We start from the raw sequence: 20,578 nt of genomic DNA on the forward strand, positions 1-20,578 counted from the left end.
CTTAGAAATTACCAATGTACTTTGTGAATGATATTTATGCATATTATGGTATTCATGATCAGTCATCTGAATATTAATTCTGCCAATAAGTTATACAGATAAATTGCCAAAGTTTTTTTTGTTCCATTCTGAAGAGGATTATTATGATGATGATTGGTTGGGGATGAAGTGCAACAAACATATTTATGCCATCTGAAAACCCTTTATTAAATATTCTCAATATTTCAAGTATTGAAAAGTTCAATATTGATTTCACAGAAAATTACTTAGAGGAAAAACAACTGTATATAACTTAAATTGTGTTTGACCTCCAATCATGAATGCATGGCTTGTCAGGAATGCACTTTTATCTCTCCAATTGAACCCATTCAGTCACCTGCTTATTAGCAACTAATTAATTCTCTATTGACTGTGCATGATTATTCTGGTACAGTAGTATTCATTGATGCCTTTTGAAATGGTAATGCGATGATTGTGTAACAGGCTTGCAGCTTAACTGCCTTTAGTCCTTAGAAATAGGCCCCAGCTGGGAACTCACATCGAAGACCTTCAGACTGATAAGAGTGGAATACAAATTGTTATGGCACACAGTTTATCGATGAGGTCGATGGGGTCGGTAGTTTTGGTGTGATTATAAAAAATTTATGTTTTAAATAGGGTTGATTGTTGTTTTAATTGGAAATATAATTGCACGGCGAGTCTCAAAATAGTTCCAGTTTGTTTAAAAGCAAGGCCTTGAGGTGGGTGGCAGATTTCTTTTTATTGCTATAGTGAAACATTTTGAACTCTATAAATCATATTTTAGTTTAATGTTAGTGAAACATGCTGAGAACATTATGTTCCTATACTATTTTTATTTATTTTGAAAATGGTTCCGGTGCTCTGAAGAGCATGGTTTGCAGGGGCGAGCAATGTTCTTCTTGTGAACCTTATGATAATATTATGTTTCATCAAGTACATTTATTATTTTGAACTCAACCTTCCCAGAATAGTAAAGTTCCTTCGGGTCTCAGGTGAGCGCCTTAGGTCCCATGGCCCTCTTGTTTAGTTATATTGCTTATTTAAATTCTTTGAAAGTCAACTACTAGTTTCACCGTATGCTGTCTGCAAAACAGAATCCTGTTATATGTCATCAAGTACTGAAGATAGTTTTATGAAGCTTGATGTACTAATTGGTAACATTAGTATTAAATGAACTTTAATTCAAATATTGTCAGGTCCCTAAACTAGTAATGTTTAAGTTGGACACAGATGTGGTCACATCCATCATATGTCTTGAAGCTCAACTGGTGTCTGAAAAATTACACCTTCAGGTGTATATACAAAATTATCTGGTATGCAAGTTCAAATGCTAGTTGCCAGTAACGTTTGTCAAGTTCAATCCATCTATTTGCAATACCTTTGCAAAACACTATTTTTTAATGGGGGCGATTAATCCAGTGTGTAAAAAAAAATAAAACCCAAAACATTGAGTAGTTCAAGTTCACATACTAGTTAATATGTAAATTTCTATCTCAATAACTTGCAATACTTTTTGAGTCTCACATTATACAAAAATCTTATAAGACAAGGCAAGATGCTGTGCAAGAAAAGGCAAAAACTGTCCACAAGTTTTGAACAACAAACTTTGTTAACAAATTAATGTACTGGTAAAAGTGGTTAAGACTTTGTCACCCCTGCATCTTTTTTTAACTTAGTCTGCAAAATAATTTGAAATGTTATTTTCATGCAATTTGATATTTAAACCAGAGGTGTTGACAGAATTGTGAATGACTTGATTTATTCATTGGTCAAAGGATATGTGAAAAATATAAAATAAGCTCAATTTTGCAATAACTCTAAAAGTACATAAGATATAAGCTAGTCTAATAATTTGAATACAGACAGGCAGTTAACAATCTGGTGGACAAAGGAAATATAACAGTATAAACCGAACGTCAAAGTCAAAGATAAGTTTGATGTTGAGGCAATCAAATGTTTTATGCCATTAAAGTGTTGCAATGTTCTTCAAATCTTTATTTCAGTCTAAAAGTGCAATTCCAACCAACCAGTCATGATAAACAGGACACTTTTAACCATAAACTACACAAGTAACAATGAATAGAAAATAATTTATTGTAGATAAAAACAAGAGATGTGTTTGTCAGAAACACAATGCCCCCTACTGCGCCGCTTTGGACCATATATTTGACCTTGAAGGATGACCTTGACCTTTCACCACTCAAAATGTGCAGCTCCATCAGATTAACATGCATGCCAAATATCAAGTTGCTATCTTCAATATTGCAAAAGTTATGGGCAATGTTAAAGTTTTCGGACGAACGCACAGACTGACAGACTGACTTTACAGTTCAACTGCTATATGCCACCCTACCGGGGGCATAAAAATATATATCGTTAATATATAGCACAGCAATGAGCTTAGGACTGCAGACATCATACATCATCAAAGGAACCTAATTCTGGGAAAACTGGGCTTGATGCATGTGCATACAGTGTCATCCCAGATTAGTCTGTTCAGTCTGCACAGGCTAATCAGGGACGACACTTTCAGCGTTATTGTAATTTGTTGTTGAAATTAAGTCTCTTTTAAGAGAAAATCCAGTCTAGGCAGAAAGTGTCATCTCTAAGAAGCCTTAGCGAACTTCACAGGTTAATCTTCATTAAGCCCAGCTTTCCCAGAATTAGGTTCCTTTGATGATGTATGATGTCTGCAGTCCTAAGCTGGTGGTGCGGTAGTCGAGGGTAAACACTCTGGTCTACCATTCCAGAGGTCCCCGGTTCAATTCCTGGCCGGGGCACTGGAAATTTCAGAAATGCTTTAAGTGTTTCCCACCCATGTAGAGATGTACTGGTATGAAACCCAGGTAATTCTCGCGTGTATCGTTGCTATACACTGAGCACGTAAAAGAGCCAAGGGATCTATTCGCAAAGAGCTAGGGTATTGCTCTTGAATTCCTTCTATCTCAATACTGTCTCTTCTGCATGCTGTCTCTTCAGCAAAACCAAAGGACCCCATTGGAAATAAGTGCTTGCACTTTCATGGGTTATCCTTGACTGTAAGGTCAAAATAAACAAGGGCTGTTTGTAAAACATGCATGTCCCCCATATGGGCTGTCAGTTGTAGTGGCAGCCATTGTGTGAATACGTTTTTTGTCACTGTGGCCTTGACCTAGTGACCTGAAAATCAATAGGGGTCATCTGCCAGTCATGATCAATGTACCTATGAAGTTGCATGATCCTAGGCCTAATTTTTTTTAGTTATCATCAGGAAACCATTTTACTGTTTCGAGTCACTGTGACCTTGACCTTTGACCTAGTGACCTAAAAATCAATAGGGGTAATCTGCCAGTCATTATCACCGTACCTATGAAGTTTCATGATCCTAGGCGTAAGCATTCTTGAGTTATCATCCGGAAACCATTTTACTGTTTCAAGTCAACGTGACCTTGACCTTTGACCTAGTGACCTGAAAATCAATAGAGGTCATCCGCCAGTCAAGATCAATGTTCCTATGAAGTTTCATGATCCTAGGCCTAAGCATTCTTGAGTTATCATTCGGAAACCATTTTACTATTTGAGTCACTGTGACCTTGACCTTTGACCTAGTGACCTGAAAATCAATAGAGGTCATCTGCCAGTCATGATCAATGTACCTATGAAGTTTCATGATCCCAGGCCTTAGCGTTCTTGAGTTATCATCCGGAAATCATCTGGTGGACGGACCGACCGACGGACCGACATGTGCAAAACAATATACCCCCTCTGCTTCGAAGGGGGGCATAATTAAAAAAAAAAATCTGGGACAACGCTTTACGCACATACAATTAGCGCATTTTTCCCAGAACGAGTCTCAAAGGATTCCCCTGGGATCCCAACAGTAATGGTGTTGTGAATCAAGTCCAGAGATTCGTGCCAGGTCTTCCTTGGACAGCTCAAAGGAGAAAAGGTCCATGTTGGATTTGATGTGATCTGGATTTGAGGACTTCGGGATGACTCCTGAAAATATTAGCAGAAAATTGTTATTTTGAACTAAAGGAACAACATTTAAAGATGCAGCTGAATTTGAATAAATGTTAAATCTTGACAAACGCCCACTCGTTTCTAGCAATCCCTTAAATTTATACAAAGACTTACTGTCCATAAGCATATTAATGTTGGAAACAGAGCTCCAGATAAATTTTTAGGATAAAGAGTATTTCACTCATGACTATTTTAGCTGAATATGATGAATAAAATACAAAATCAAAGACTTTTGAGGGAGTATTTAAAATACGCTGGAAAAGTCTTTGGTTTTGTATTTTATAAAAAAATTATACACGAACATGCAGAAAACATGTATTAATAATAAAGAACATCTTCTCTTGTTTACATAAACATGCATTTTGAAATTGCTGATAAAATAATCCGAATTGGGGCACTGTTGGTCCAACTGATAATTGCACAAAATGCGTATGCCAATCTTATGATGATTTTGTTCACTCATCAAAAGTATAATTCATACCTATTTGGAAATTTTCCATGAGTATTTTACACAAATACGCATCTTATCTGGACCTCTGGTGGGAAAAATGTCAAAGCAAATATGAAGTAAGGACATTAACTTTTATTACTGGCCCTAATCGAAGTAACAGGCCAGTCAACTTCGAATTAGTATTTGGCCTGAATACTAAAACAGTTATGAAGGTTGATGTTGTGAACATAATACCTTGACCTTCTGCAGAGTAACTGTCTTTTTATTGGAGGACTGAAAGACTTTCGCAAAGACTTTTCTATGGGGGGATATGGGTAGAAAAGCAACAAATCACAGACTGACAGTCTTGTGTTGTATCAAACTGATGCAGATGGGCTTGGGATAGACCGATAGATGACATGTGGTATTAAAATACCAAACTTGTACCTATATCCTGTTGAATGGCCCACTTCAGAAGTATTTGAGCTGTGGTTTTGCTGTTGTTTTTCGCTATAGATATTACAGTTGGGTCTGTCAAAAGCTGCAAAGAAATATTCACACATACATTCTAAGTCTTAATTTGTACAAATTTAGTCGGTGGCAGAAAGAATTTTGAATACGATTACTAATCGACATGTTAACAGATCAAAGATTTTTCATTTATCAAACATTCTCTCCTCCATGGTGTTGACATTTTTTTAATTTTCCACAAGTTGTGACATTAAATGCAGACAGACTAACAACCAAACAAAACCACCGACTGAGTTTATTCAAAAATCCTCCACTGAAACTTTGTTTGCAGGTCTATAAAAAATGTATTGATACATCAAGACTCAGATACTCGCACGACATATTTTTTTAATCAAAGCCTAAAAGAGGTGTTACAATCACAGTTTGTTGCCACTTAAAAGCCTTCTTGCAAATGGATACCGGTAAGTGGAAAAATGACAGCAAATATGTTCAATTTATACTTCTGCAAAGATGTCTTCTTTAACGATAAAAACACATAAAGATGATTCAGCTTTGATAGAAATCTGCCAGACAGGAATGTACCGACATGTGCAATCCCTAAAGCTTTCCATTTTACTATGGCATAAGTGCCCAAGGGTGTTCAATATTCTCATCCCCAACATGGCCCAACCAACCTTATTAGTGTCTGCCTAGCGACCAGAAGGTCACTTGTTTGATCCCTATTGTAGGAGCGTTTATGAGATCTCCCCCCAAAGATACCAAGTATCGTTTCTTCCCGGAAAACAGACTCTAGAGCTTTGAAAAGAGCCTTCAAATTGCAACGCAATCAAGCTCAAATAGGATTAAATGAGTCGTTATCTGAGAAAACAGGGCTAAATGCATATGCGTAAAGTGTCTTCCCAAATTAGCCTGTGCAGTCCGCACAGGCTAATCAGGGACGACAATTTCCGCCTAAACTTGATTTTCGGTAAGGAGGGACTTCCTTGAAACTAAAAATACCATAAAAGCGTAAAGTGTCGTCCCTGATTAGCATGTGCGGACTGCACAGGCTAATCTGGAATGACACTTTACGCACATGCATTAAGCCCAATTTTCTCAGAACACAACACAAATTATAACCTTGTTGTTGTCTGTGGTGGTACCCAGGGAGGCGTAGGCCTGGAAATGAATCTGGTGATGTCTACAGAACTCCACCAGTGAGGACTGCACTAGATGTGGATGGTGCTCTGTCTGTAAAACAACAACAACAACAGCAATCAAGATGTTACAGGGCTTACCAGAATACCGTAGCTTACCGGAATGAAACCGAATTCATAATTCATAAATGTCAACATGCATGTTAAATTGGAATATATTTGATGATTTACATATCAATAATACATTTGAACAAGGCCTCATATGGCTTGCGGTAGTTAAACATGTTGACACTATTTGTTCTGCACACTTCCCCTCTGGAAAGTTCCTTAACCAGTACTTGAGCAAATTCATCAAAATCATGCTTTGGGCAAGTGACAGAAAACGTGCATTAAAATTAACGTCTAAAAATGACTGAGTGAGATTTCTCTCAATTCTTTTCCATGACCAGCAGTTGTTATTATCGTATAATGTGGAACATATTTCATTCCAAATGTTAGTCTGTTTTACCTGCAGTACATGTGGTTGTATTTCACATGATTCCAAGAGATCAATGAGGTGTCTCTGCTCAAAATTAGAAACACCGATGGCTTTAAGTTTTCCTGCAAAGAAAGTTAAAACGTAAATTTATTGGCAAATGCACATGGTTTTCTGCCATGATTTTTTTTACATGTTTGGTATTCCTTTAACCTTCTGTTCAACTGTTAATGTTCATCAAAACAGAATGTAACATTAATACGAAGATTTTAAAGAATTGATAACTGAAATAAATGAATGCATAGTTCTTAAATAAAAATTTAGAAAAATGTAGTATTAACCTAGCAAAGGTATTAAATGAATTTTTTTTAAAGAGAGATGAAAGATATATTTTATAAAAATTTTATCATGAGTAATTAGATGTTGAATTTTGGTGCTTTACTTGTAAGTTACCAATCAAAATTGTTAAGCTTATTTTCAGACAAGGTGATACTTTTCCATTCATAGGCTTCTAGCAATTAATAAGCTAATCTTGGGAGCGTTCTTTAGATCTCTTTCAAAGACACCAAGTACCGGTTCTACCCAGGAAACAGACTTGAGAGCGTTTCAAATAGCCTTAACTTTCAATGAAATGGAGCATAAATAAATAGGTCTTAACTTAACTTAATTAACAAAACCCATTCCCACTCAGATGCAAAGTGAAAAAAGCTATTTGCAAACAGCATAAAACCAGAACAGCCTGCAAGTAAATCGCAGTCTATTCAGGTTTTATGCTGTTTGCTGCTCATCAGTATCTAAGGGTTGGAAATGAAGCCTTTAAAAAATTGAATTTAGTAAGAAAGGTCTTTATTAAATGTTACTTTCTAAGGGACTACAAATGTGTAAAAAACGTGTCTAAGTAGTAAAGGGTTAAACGAAAGAGAAATCAGGTACTCGTTTTCACCTTCTTTGTAAAGAGTCTCCATGTCTCTCCAGCTATCACGTCTCAGACGTGGGTTGTCTTGATCGCCGGGCTTGCGTCCCTGAGTCCCAGGCCAGTGGATCAGGTACAGGTCCAGGTACTCAGTCTTCAGGTTGGTCAGGGAGGTCAGACAAGCCTCTCTGCATCTGTTGGCACCTTGGTCCTTTGGAGCTTGAAAAATGTTAACTTGCTGTAGCCAATTATATAAATCTGGATAACACTTATCCAGCCGATAACTTTTGGTTATCTTATAAAATTGAAGATAACCAAAAGTTATCCGCTGGATAAGAGTTATCCAGATTTATACAAATGGCAATTGTTTATCAGCACAGATATGGTGCATAGTGTATTTGGAATAGAGTTTTGTTACAAATTTCAGTAATAATATTCCTGCACCGTTTTGTCTTGTTAAAAAGAAAATAATAACTTGGAAATATGTGGACAAAGCGGATGAAGTAGCTTGAACATATGCACTTTATGGTGATGCCATTTTTGATGTTTCAATGTAATTACTTGAGAAATTTTGAAGAGCTGTATCTATCTCATAGCAGTGATACAACTTTATACAAACAACTGACAGACATAGTGACTCCCATATACCCCCTCCTTACAGGGAGATAATTGCCCTTAAGATCTTATTATTACAGCTGCTTAATATGCAGTGAAACTGAAAGTTAAACATTGCTCTTAATATTTGTGAAGACTCCCATCCTGGTGAAATATTATGTCACATAACTGTCAGTACATGTTTTGAGGTGTAAGAAAGTATAAAAGCTATAAAAAAACTTTCATAATGTACCATGCTTGCGTTAAAATATATTTCGTTAGTACATGTATACTTGAGCTTCAAATGAAAATATTGTATGCATGTTTACGTAAATATGTAATTCTATATATATAACCTAACCTGAGTAAAGGGTAGAAGATAATGATCTCACTAGTATGTACACATAAAAAAAATATATATGTTTAAGTTTTAAATGAAAACTACATAATTTTTATTTTTTTATTTCACAATTACCAAGCTTGCTGGTAAGAAATATATCATTTCTTGTCAGCCCATACTTTGGCAGCAACTCAATAAGGCAATCACCGATGTCTGACTCATTCTTGTACACAGCTGCTGTATCTGAAATTAATACATGTACTGAAAACTAGCCTATATGTAATTGTTTTTTGTCCATAGTTTCATACCTTGATATTAGCTGATGTTAAATTATCATGTGTAGAATGAACTTAGTTTCATACTGTAATAATAGCTTATCTTAACAAGAGCACCGCATAACGGGTGCCACGCTCGGCTACGGGTGCAGTTTTGAATAAATAAAAGCTTGTCAGATTTTTTTTTTAACAACAGTGACCTTGAACTTTGACCTAGTGACCCAAAAATAGGTGTGGCGTGTAGAACTCATCCAGGTGCATCTACATATGAAGTTTCAAAGTTGTAGGTGGAAGCAATTTGATTTTAGAGCCAATGTTCAAAACCTTTTAAAATGTTAAGGTTTTAGCACGACGCGGACGTCGAGGCGGACGTCAGACGGCAGACGGCGGATGACACAACGAGCTGGCTATGACAATACCTCGGGTTTTCTCCAAAAACGCTGAGCTAATAAAAAAAAATTATTATCTTTGGAGCATCAAATTAAATAGAGAAATAAAAACAAAAATAATGTGTTTAGCGTGAAAATTCTGTAAGTCATTTCTATTTCAGATAAAATAGTTTCGTGTTAAACCATCATAAAATGATAATGATAACAAAATTGAACAAGTTAATTCAAGAACTTAATTTTAAATATAGGATGTTACACTTTTATTGTAAATATCAATGACTGATGAATCTCCTCACCCATTGAATGTGGAACATAGAACAGCATATATACCTTGAAAAGCGCAAAAAGAGCATCACTTTTACTGCCTTAAACCCACTTATGACATCTGCAGTTAAAGGATCATAATTATGTTTGATAGATGATGACCTCAGTAATTTTATGTCAGCAGACTGTTTTAATTATTATATGTGCCTCATTCTGAGAAAACTGGGCATTATACATGTGTGTAAAGTATCGTCCCAGCTTTACCCACGCAGTCTTCACAGGCTAATCAGGGACAACACTTTCCACCTCAACTGGATTTTCATTTAAAAGAGACTATATAAATTCTATAAAAAGCCAAAAGTGTTGTCCCTGAGCAGCCTGTGCAGACTGCACAGACTAAGCTGGTAAACACCTTACCCACATGCAATAAGCTCAGTTTTTCCAGCACGAAGCTCATATGAACACAGCCAAGGCGCACCAAATGATCGATATCCAGCTTCAAGTGCTGTCTGCAGACATTTGTGGATTAGATCTCTGCCTCTGAGTTTGAATGTTCCCACTGAAAAATAGAGAATAGAACTTCCATTTTATAAAAGGTGATTACCGGTACACACTTGAAATGTGTCACAGACACTGATGACCCTACAAAACACGTTTGGACACAGAAGCATCCACTACATACATGTAGTCTTCAGTAGAAAAAACAACAATGGGACATATTTAAGCAAAACACTTGTTGCAGTCAAAATTCCTTTTTTATTCATCATCTTCAAGTCAAGGTCCTTCAGCTGTAAAAGTTTCAGGATTAAACACCAAATTTTGATACTAAATAATCAATAATGGAAAAACAAAAAAGGGCCATATTTTGACTTAAACTCATTGCTTCCAAAAATCCTGTAACAATCATCTACACATTTAAGTCGTTCAACTGTGAAAGTTTGAGCGAGATTACGAAAGGAGTTCATGAAAGTTTAAAACATGCTGTTGGATGTATATAAGTCCGTACAGTTCAGGTGCAATGCTTAATGGCCCCCACTCATTATGGCATGAATAAAAGATAACATAAAAATACTCTATTTTGACTGGGATCAGAGTTGATATAGAGAGCTTGGTTTTCATTGTTTTTAAAGGGAATAAAAAATGACAATAACTTTCATCATTAATTCACATTTCATGGAAAGATTTCCAATCATTCAAGATTAATTGATTAGTTTAAGTTTAATTAGGATTATGCCAATTGCAATCAAATACTCTCCTTCTCGGTGTGATGTCATGATAAATAGGTCACTCACGCAGGTAGTGAATGCTATTGCAGTGGAACTTTAGGTAGTAAAACATGTTGTAAATAAACAAATTTGACATGGATTCAACATGAATATAAATCTGTGAAGCTAAACCTTTTGTTTGTGTCAAATAACTGGTTTTGTTTATATATGGATAATTGGTCACTGGACTCGGGTCGCGGTGGTGTAGTGGATGAGGTGTCCACCTAGCGATCGGGAGTTAGTGGGTTAGATCCCTACTCGGGGTGGGTTCTCATTATCTCCTCCATAGCCACAAAGTAATGGTTCTACTCAGGAAACAGACTCAACAGTGTCCATATCTGCCTATAATACTCGAAAAAGCCGTTGGCAGTAAACAGAGATAAATAGATAGATTGGATAGGGATAATTTGTATTATAAAACAACCTATTATTTCAATGAAGCCTTTCTACATAACAAATGTTGTATTTTGTAATTGAAAAGCACATTTATTGAAGTTTTGAAAAAAAAATTCTTCATTACGTTTTTTCCAGGATTCTACAGAATGGTGTGACACCTCTTAGGCTCTTTACACTGTGACTATACGGACTAATTGCAAGAGCCATCAAAATACGTGAACTTACGGCCTATAATAGGCATGTCATTCCCGGACAAAAGGGTAACCATCTTCATTTTAACATAGTTTTTATTTATAACATAACAAAATACGATTATCTAATTTCTGTTTCAATAAATTATTCAAATTTACAATAAAGCCTTTCAAAGGGAAATGTGTACATTAACACCGGATGTTCCTGATCATACGGGCGCTGGAATATTAATGCTCCTACCTGAACTTGAATATTATTATTATTGGTTTTGCGATAATTAACCATATTTTTCCAGATATTTACCTTCTGTAACAAAAGTAGGTATTTGTAGCTGACTCTGTTCTGTATGAGTATAACCTAAGTTGTATTTATAGAGAATAATAGGTAAGTGTTGATTATAGATCAGGTTTATCATGCGAGGCTTAGAAAACAAAAAGCACGAGCCTTGGCGAGTGGTTTTTCGTTTTCGTGCCGAGCATGATAAACCTGATCTATAATCAACACTAACCTATTATTCTATTTATCCCACTTTTTATTCAGTAAACTATTTTTATTTAAACAAAATAAGTTTTCATGAGTGTTTGTCGTACTTTGATAATGACTGTAGTGTAACCAAGGTCAGTGTATTACTCCGCGTTCCAAAAATAACCGCTGATCAAATAATCATTTTTTTAAATCAGAATATCGTTCTGTAACAAAGTGTCGAGCGTTATTGATTACAATTTTAATCATATTGAATTGCAAATCTTTAAGTTTTATAATATCAATATGGCATTAAGTTGTTATACACAAGGAACTACATTTGTTTACAACGTAGCCTAACACCACACACAATTCACTTTCAATATCAAACTATCGAGTCGATCACGAGGTGCACAATATTTCCTTCTTTGTTATAATATGTGGTTATTTCGTGACAAAATAACAAAGATTACTTGGATTAAAGCTAATTATATACATTAACATTTTGAATGTTGAAAGTGGCACCAAAGAATTGTGAGGCAAAGTTGTTCGAACTAGAGAAAGACATTTGCAAGTGAAGTGACTGGGTGGGGCGAACATCAAGATCAACTTGTTCGACGGTAGACATCGGTTGTCTAGGCTGCATTTCGGCCATAGTTTCAGTGCGTGAAGGTGAACAAGAGGAATCTGTTGGATTGGTACATTTACTGGACTGAGCAAGAATGAACACTTTTGCTGCTGTTCAACAGATATGTTGGAATAATTGGTTATGGACTGGACATTTTTGTGCCCTGTTATGGCCATTGTTTCAGTGGGTGGAATGTTTGCATTTCGAAGTTTTTGGACCAGGAATTTGCGAACTGAGTGGTTCGTTATTCTCTTGTGCTTGAGAAAGCCGGCGTCTTTTGCCATGGCCTTCAGCATCTGACCTAACTTGTTGACACCCAATTGTTGACGCAAGAATCACCGGGATGCAGTGTCATTTGTGCGTATTGCCAGGTAGAAAAGATGCTTTAAAGAAAAATCAGATGGACGCATATCCGAGGTCATCTTGTAAATGAACACAGGATTTCTTGGTCCAGACGATTGTTTTCTACGGTCAAAGGGGAGCAACTCAAACTGACTTCTTCAAAGGGGAGCAACAACAACAGAACCTATTTGCATAGTGTTAAATTTACCTAATACTAGGTTTTAATGACAATAAATTACAAAAAACTCGTTTTTTGCTACTTTCCTTTGTTTTAAGGTCATTAAGATTGACAAACATTTGAGATTGTTTTTATTATTGATGCACTTGGCAAATACAGGTGACGAGGTGCGTGGGAAAAAGTAGTCCCGGTTCGGCAGTTGATGACGTCATTTCGTGCCATTGATTATAGCCTTGCCGTTGATTATAGATGAAATTTAATCAACGGGGCTTTAATCAACCGATTTCGCTGTAAAAGTGGGATAAAAACGTTTACGCATATAGTCGGATTGCTAATTTAACTTGAAATGTGCGATAAACTGCAATTAAACGAATCCGGGTCCGTTCGCCCTAATTTCAGTTCGCCCTTATTCCCGTTCGCCCTAAATCCTGTTCGCCCTGGGTCCGTTCGCCCTAAATTTTATTATCAAAGCAGGGAAGCAATAAATATAACGAAAATTGTTATCATTTCAACAGTTTATTGTTACCTTCACCATTTATTTATGTAAAAATATAGATATATATAATGTAAACATGCATATAAATAATAGAAAGATGTACATGGAACAAATCAACAAAGAATATATATATACCGGGTATAAATAAAGTATCATACAATGAGCACATTACACCTTTACATTAATCAATACATGCATATAAATCATACAAATATGTACATGATACAAATACAGTGTACAGTACAATAAAGAATAAAGTATAATACAATTATCACAAAAAACACAATTCTTCTGACGCCCGTACGTGTTCCATGTGCAACGGAAAACGACCTCAATGGCACTGCTCAGTTGATGAGTCTCTAGACAACTGTAAACGGTGTAACATCCTTGTTCAGATGTGTAAAGAACTGAAACGATACTATTTAAATAATGTAGGGCAATTCATTAAGAATACTTAAAATGCACATTCATAACAAATTGACGCCCAAAGTGCACACAGGAAGCCCCCAATGCCCATCAATCACGTTAAGTTGCTTAAATGATAAATTTTCAATGTGAAACATTAATTTGTTCAAAGAAGCTGCTATTATCTGCAAGTTTCATTTATTACGTAAGAAAACGTAAGAAAACAAAAAAATGATAACACTGACATTTAAACAAATAAATATGCAGGAAGTGCTATCTCCAGGAAGTGAGAGTCTCAAATATGAAACAAATAACTTAAAACACAATATGAAGTATTAGATGAAACAAAATAATCAAGAAAACTTAGCTGCTTCAGACTTAAATGTAAATACACCTATCGACTTTCTCGGTAATGGAATCGGTTCGTGTTTAGATCCCATCTCACATGGACTAAAATTCAAACTGAAAATAAACTTAATATCGACTTTATTATTGCAAAAAAAACAGATTGCGGATAAAAACCACTATCAGATAATTGGCATCACATTATTATTTAGTACAAAATAATAGACATATTGTTTAATTGTTTTATTGTGGCAGATTTTTGTTTTATTGTTTTTTTTACATGATTTAATACCATTACCTCATGGTTGCATTATTAACGTTCAATTTAAAGCAGAAGGACTTTTTACAGAATTTAAATTTGACTTAATCTGTCTTGAGATAACTTTGATTGTCCGTCAGGCTAGAAGTGTACTTGATAATCTTAATGTAATTTAGTGCCATGTATTCACCTCACATGTGTAAATTTTTTCGCAATGGCAGTTCATATGAAAATGGATCTTGTTGAGATAATGGGCAGTGCCATACAATGATACATGCCCGAATTTTTCAGGTCCAAATCGGGACATTTCATTAAAAAAATGTCGGGACATTTGACTCAAAAGCGGGACACCTAAAACAATCAATTATGCCACCTTTACAATACTGTAGTCAGTAATCAGTATATTACTTTCAAAACCTCATTATTTCTGGCCAATATTGACGATCAATGTGTTTAAGAATTTCATTAACACAGACGCTCTCCATTTTCCGCAAGTAAACACACATCTGCACTATGCGAAGAATTCCGTGATGTAAAATGTGGAGCATGCCTCTATTTGACATCCATTCGGTACAGAGGCATGTGTAAATCGTGTAACGCTATGCGCGCACATTGAGCACTGTTTTTATTCAACCAATTAAGTCTAAATTTAGATTGATGCAATATGTACAAAATATTTTTCTGAAAATCAGTCGAAAAACGAAGGTAAATTTATGTGAAACATTGATGTGTATCGGTCAGCACCCAATTTGTTTGATGTATAAATTGGTGTTTTGATTGGGATTTTTAGCCTCAGATGGTATAAAGCACAGAATACCTCGTAATAGTATAGTATCTTCAGACTTGATTTGGGCCATGCATTACATAAGCAGTCTGCTTTTAATTCTTTATGATGCATCTATCGCTAGCAATAAGCTACCCCTATCATAAAAACGCCATGGTGTGAATGCCCGATGAAATCAATAATTTGCAGATAGATCACTGACAAGGTGTCAAAAACAGCACTGGTGCACTCGACATACAGATATGGTTTGTTAACAGGGAGCAATAAAGGGATTAGCGATGGTAATTTAAGCCAGACGAAGCTTGAATAGAAAATTTTATTGGGAACTTATAGAATGTACGTCGTTTTTTATGAATGTGGGGACAAATTGTGTCACATCTGGATGTCAGGACAAACACCCCAAAAGGACTGTCCCGTCAATATCCAGACGTCTGGCATGTATGGGCAGTGCACAAGAGTAGTTCTTCTTGATATTGCTCTTAGCTTTCATGAGTACATATGCACAGCTCAGAGTTCTTTTTATAAAACCAAAGTCATGTCCCATGTCAACAAATTAAGTCTCAAGTTTGTCTATAAATTCGAATTCAATCAACCTAATACATTGTAACAAACACAATACCTTTTCAGTGTGCGAAATACAGATTTTAAAGTAAAAAAGCCCAAATTCTTATACACATTTATAAAAAGTAAAATTTCTTACTAGCCCGACTATATAAACAAAATTAATTCCCACTAGCCCGAATGGATTTTCACTAGCCAAAACCCTTCGGGCTAGTGCGAATTTTGCACACTGCCTTTTCACATCAACATCAATTTGTGGTTAAATGCTCAAAACAAAAAGTTGATAAAACCCATAATCAAACTGAAAACCAAATAGACAATTCAATCTATCTTATGGAGGTTCCAGAGACAGTTGGTGTAGCAAGATTGGTTGATTAGACAAGAGTTCTATCATGCCGAGGATTCAGAAGATAGGCGATGTATACATAAGCATATTTTCAAACTCAGAATACTGGGCGTTCTCCATTTCAAAAACTTACACATTTTTGTGAACCGTTGAGGTGTTTGAAACTTGGATCAATATCAATATTCTGCGCGCATGCTGCATCAAGTAAGTTGTTTTAATTTGAGCATTGAGGATAAAATTATGATTTGTTTGTGTTTATTTATGCCAGAAAATAAATTAATGTGGCTCATTTTGGATTGCTTATACAAAGTAAAATAATAAGTAGCACCAGATGGCTGAGTGGGGTGTGCTATCCAGTGTCAGGAGATATGATATAGATATGTTGTTAGTACTATGTAAAAGTGCCAAACATAATTTTTGTGTAAATTGCAATATCCCTTGCAAAGTTATATGCCCTGAAATTCTGGGTATTTACCTCAGTGTTCATTTTAACTTTTCATCCTTGAACTCGTCTCTCACTTTTGTATGAATCTAGATGAAACTTTATAAGAGCTTTGTAGAAGTGCCAGACGTTATTTTTGTCCATGTCACACTATTTGTTGTAGAGTTATAATTTGCCTTTGAACTTAGGCAATTAAAAAAATCAAGGTGAATCTTTTTGTCAATTGTGCATGATCAGTGTGAAGTTTCAATGGGCTCATTATACATGTACATAAACAAGATCTCAAGTGATTTGTATGGATTTGTATATGCATTTAACATCTTTTTGTGTTTTTTTCAGTACACTGTTGATAAATACAAACATGTGCTGGTGCATTCTATCAACAATTAGACCTTTGCACATTTCTTTTGAGAACAAGAACACCATATAAAAAGCCCATATGGAATTGTTATATGTATAATTTATTTCCTATTTTACCAAAGAAATTTTAGTTGTGAACTGATTCTGTGACTTAACACAGAATCTATTATGTACTGGCTCAAGGTTATGTGTTCCATGGACATTCACGTGATTTGGTTTGAAAATGTTCGTCTTTAAAGATAATAACAGACAAAGATGTAAATGAAATTTAGTATGGCAAAGCATTACATTTGAGATTTGATTAAAAAAGATTCTCTCTGTATTCTCATAAGTGGTTTATCATTTGCAGCATCTAAATTGATATCTACAGGTACACTAAATAAGTGTCTTTGTTAGCCAACAATAGCGCTATACATAATACAATAAATTATGAGGCCTTAAATAAACAAGAAATGCATTAAACATACATAATGAGCAGTTGTTATGAAGCTCAAACAAAAATAGAAAATGTATGTATTTTGAATCAAAAATAACATTCAAATATAAATTTTGAATGCATACACAGGTTTTGTAGTATTTTTGGATGAACTCATTATAAATTATCAAGCCATAATTTTCTTTTTAATCAAAACAACCTTATCATCCTATTACACCACATTTTTACTACATTTTACCATACAGCAACAGAAATTTGAATCCTGTAACGGAACAACACCCAAAACCTTGTCTCAAGATGACATAAAAGTAAGAAAAACATAATAAAGCACAGTATGTATGCAGTCATTCCTACTGCTGGCACAGGACTTCCAACTTATCATCCATGTGGGGTGCACGACTCCCAGTGCTCTTGCAAACGTCATATGTGTTCCATACGTCTTCAATGTTGATTAAATCACTAATATCGGGCTTGGTTCGATAGTAACGCATCATGGCAGAGCTTGGGTCATCAATATGATCATCCATATTATTTACTAGTGGAAAATCTGCTGCTTCACAATTCGTGTTGTTGCCTATTCTCATGTTGTATGTGAGGTCTCCAAAAAGTAAACTAGGGTACGATGGCTGAACATAGTGGAAGGTGAAGGCAAATTGGCCAGCAGGTGCTAAGACTTGGTAATTACAAACTGCTTGTTTGGTAACTTTACCATTGAACTTCGCAAAGAATTGATCAAAACTGCCATCCTTTAGAATGAGGAAGTTTTGGTGTGTTGAATCATATAAAATGTTAACTGTTGTATCTGTCTGTGAGTTTTTCGAATCATGAATGGATAAAATTCGGATCAAATTTATGTTGTCTCTTGAAGGATTAGTGTCATTATCTAGATATGGATGGCTGAAATAAATGCTGACATTTGTAAAGTACTTGCTGTCATCATATTGACATATACACGTTCCAAAATGTTGTGAGGCACCTTGAAATTGAGACTGCCAACTGCATTCCTCTCAGTCTGTGTGACAATGAAGATGAAGATGGAACCAAGCAGTAACACACACAGTCAAGTAGTCTCAGAAAACAGCTTATACATTCATCACAAACTTTTATACAGCGCTTCAAAATGAATACTAAAATACGCATGATAGCAGCCAAAGCAATCACACTTGCCTTCACTAACAGGAAGTTACTATTGGCTTCCTCTCTACATGCCACTATGACACAGTTTATGACCATTTGGGGAAATTCTGAAAGCCATATTGTAGCTGCTCTATATGCATCATCTTCAAATTTATTCATAATCTCTTGCCAGTCAAAATATACCTCAGAAGGAAATGACAGCGTATCCAGTATAATGAATGACAGCAGTGAATATTTGATAAGATTTCCTGGATTACCAAACACCAAACCTTCTTTGGCCACTGCCACACTGTAAAAGAGTAGCCAAACAAAAACAATATTAAGAATATTCAGACCCAGGAAGAAAATAAACCTAATCCACTTGATTAGAGAACTGTTGTAGAAATCTTCAATTTTCTTGCTGCAAGACATCTTGTCCATTACATTCTGTGTTCGCTCTTAATCTGGAATTTTAAAGTTAGAATGTTTATTTTTAGCATAGGTGCTTGCACCTATGCTTAAGGTATATACCACATTTTGAAAATCCACATCGGTCGGTTACCCTTTATGAAGCCTTACCTGATCAAAAATCAGACGAAATATCTATTTAATTTAGCATATGGTAATTCTTACAATTTTTTGGGGGGAAACGTTTTTCTAGCGTTTTCTTCCAAGAATATTGCTGACACCGTTTTTAGTGAATTTTTCTAAGACCGTTTTATGTCAAAAAATCTTCTTATAACCTAAAACAAATTTCGTTCGTAAAACAATTCTGTTCTTGTTGATAGTGACCTCACACCTAATTTATATGGGATCCCAATTTCTATTTCCTTCGTTTACTGTTCTGTGAGAGGTCAAATGTTTACATAACTGAATTAATAAGGCCCTGGTTAAAGTATATGTAACATTTCATCGGTTAATTATAAATAGAAATTAAAACATATTCTCAGCAGGAAGTGGGGCATAAAGCACTTTTATTCTTTGAAAATGTGTAAAAAATGGCGGAGTACGATGAATGTTTTCTGATTTATGACATGGATTCTGACGTGCCTTTCTATGGATTTGATGAAGTAGAGTTTAAAAGTAAGAGATGTGTTAATTGAAGTTAAAATGATTTACTTTGTGCCAGAAATTTACGTTACGAGTAGAGTTAACGGTTTAAATGTGGCATCGGATTTAATGGATTCGCGTGAATTCTGGACGAGTGCTGTGTCTGTAAAATATTAAATGGAAAGCTGTAAATGTATCAAGTCGGAAAAGAAAACGGATGGTTGCATAATGGTATGCGTGAAATAATGTAATTCTACGTAATTATTTTCATAGTTATGTCATTTTGTAACCATTCACATTCGTCACTATTTGGAATTCCCGTTTCTAAAAATAGAGCATTTTGTTAACAAGGGGGGCGACTCGTGATGTCAGCAATCGTTAAGGCTACAATATACTAAATAATCGAGTCATGAAGGGCTGTACTTTCTAAACAAATCATCATATTTTCCTCGAAGGCATGTTGTACACTTTGTTCTGGTTTTATCGTTTGGAGATATTGATAGGGTAAGCATAGGTGTTCACTACTTAATCCCTGAAATAGGAAAAAGTTGGAGATTAAAGTAAAAAATGGCACTGCAAAAGGTTACAATCCACTAGAAAACGGCCGAAAAAGGCGCAAAAACAGTCGATTTTGATTTGAGTCGAATTTGTTTTTGGTTTGAACATGACAAATCTTTTTTATTGCTTAAATCGATTCAGCTAAGAATGCCCGTCAAGAAAAGGTATGGTTATGGGGGTCTCTATGTGCAAAATGTTGTATTTATTTTCGCTCAAAGTTGTCGCTTTTACATCGAAACATATAAGGAAACTATTTAGTATATTTTGACCTAAACATTTACTTCAGCAGCATCTTCCCTGTATCTTGCAACTATGCTTTCAGCGCCATCGGCGCTCTCGTTAATCATTGGAGTGCATCTTATTTCTTGTCAATACAACTCCTTATATTTGATTTTATAAAGATGTCACATCAAACTCGTTAAATTGTAAGATCTTTATTTAAATTTAAAAAACAAAATATAATACATAAAAAACATTTAGTTTTTTTTAAATTTGAATAGCGTATGAATTTGTATGTTCTTTTAAAATTCTACTTACATTCTACTGGAATCTATATGTTTATTTATTCAAAGTTATAATAGTCAAAGCCAACTTTAAAATTTGTATTGCGTCAACTCGTTGGTTTGTTAAAGACCCTTCATATTGCA

The 20,578-nt window shown here is 35.2% G+C and overlaps 2 protein-coding genes across 3 annotated transcripts in view; one reads left to right on the forward strand and one right to left on the reverse strand.

The window, feature by feature from the left end:
* Positions 1–1,763: 1,763 nt before the first annotated feature.
* LOC127855394 (uncharacterized oxidoreductase YtbE-like) lies at positions 1,764–11,495 on the reverse strand. 2 transcript variants are annotated; one of them, XM_052390919.1, is made up of 8 exons: positions 11,197–11,495; positions 9,728–9,869; positions 8,518–8,625; positions 7,479–7,667; positions 6,569–6,660; positions 6,044–6,154; positions 4,901–4,994; positions 1,764–3,999 (listed from the first exon to the last, which is right to left on the reverse strand). In XM_052390919.1, exons 2-8 carry the CDS (start codon positions 9,765–9,767, stop codon positions 3,854–3,856), a joined length of 780 nt encoding a protein of 259 aa, XP_052246879.1. In that variant the 5' UTR covers positions 9,768–9,869; positions 11,197–11,495; the 3' UTR covers positions 1,764–3,853. The 2 variants fall into 2 exon arrangements, with proteins under 2 accessions (XP_052246879.1, XP_052246878.1); XM_052390918.1 differs by having other exon boundaries at positions 9,789–9,869; positions 11,197–11,488.
* LOC127855395 (transmembrane ascorbate-dependent reductase CYB561-like) overlaps positions 11,361–20,578 on the forward strand; it is a 35,239-nt gene continuing 26,021 nt past the window's right edge. Inside the window, exon 1 of the mRNA XM_052390921.1 lies at positions 11,361–11,480. The gene's annotated coding sequence lies outside the window, so the exon portion shown is untranslated. The remainder of the gene's footprint in view (positions 11,481–20,578) is intronic.

This window comes from Dreissena polymorpha, chromosome 13, assembly GCF_020536995.1.
Source record: "Dreissena polymorpha isolate Duluth1 chromosome 13, UMN_Dpol_1.0, whole genome shotgun sequence".
NCBI classification, from domain to species: domain Eukaryota; kingdom Metazoa; phylum Mollusca; class Bivalvia; order Myida; family Dreissenidae; genus Dreissena; species Dreissena polymorpha.

Bases quoted from the DNA above. Each gene is read 5' to 3' on its own strand.
- LOC127855394 (XM_052390918.1), bottom strand. From the start codon at position 11,245: ATGAAGATGGTTACCCTTTTGTCCGGGAATGACATGCCTATTATAGGC. The intron at 9,870-11,196 runs GTAAGTTCACGT...TCTATTTTTCAG, and splicing joins TGACATGCCTATTATAGGCC to TGGGAACATTCAAACTCAGA. The intron at 6,155-6,568 runs GTAAAACAGACT...GTTGTTTTACAG, and splicing joins TACAACCACATGTACTGCAG to ACAGAGCACCATCCACATCT.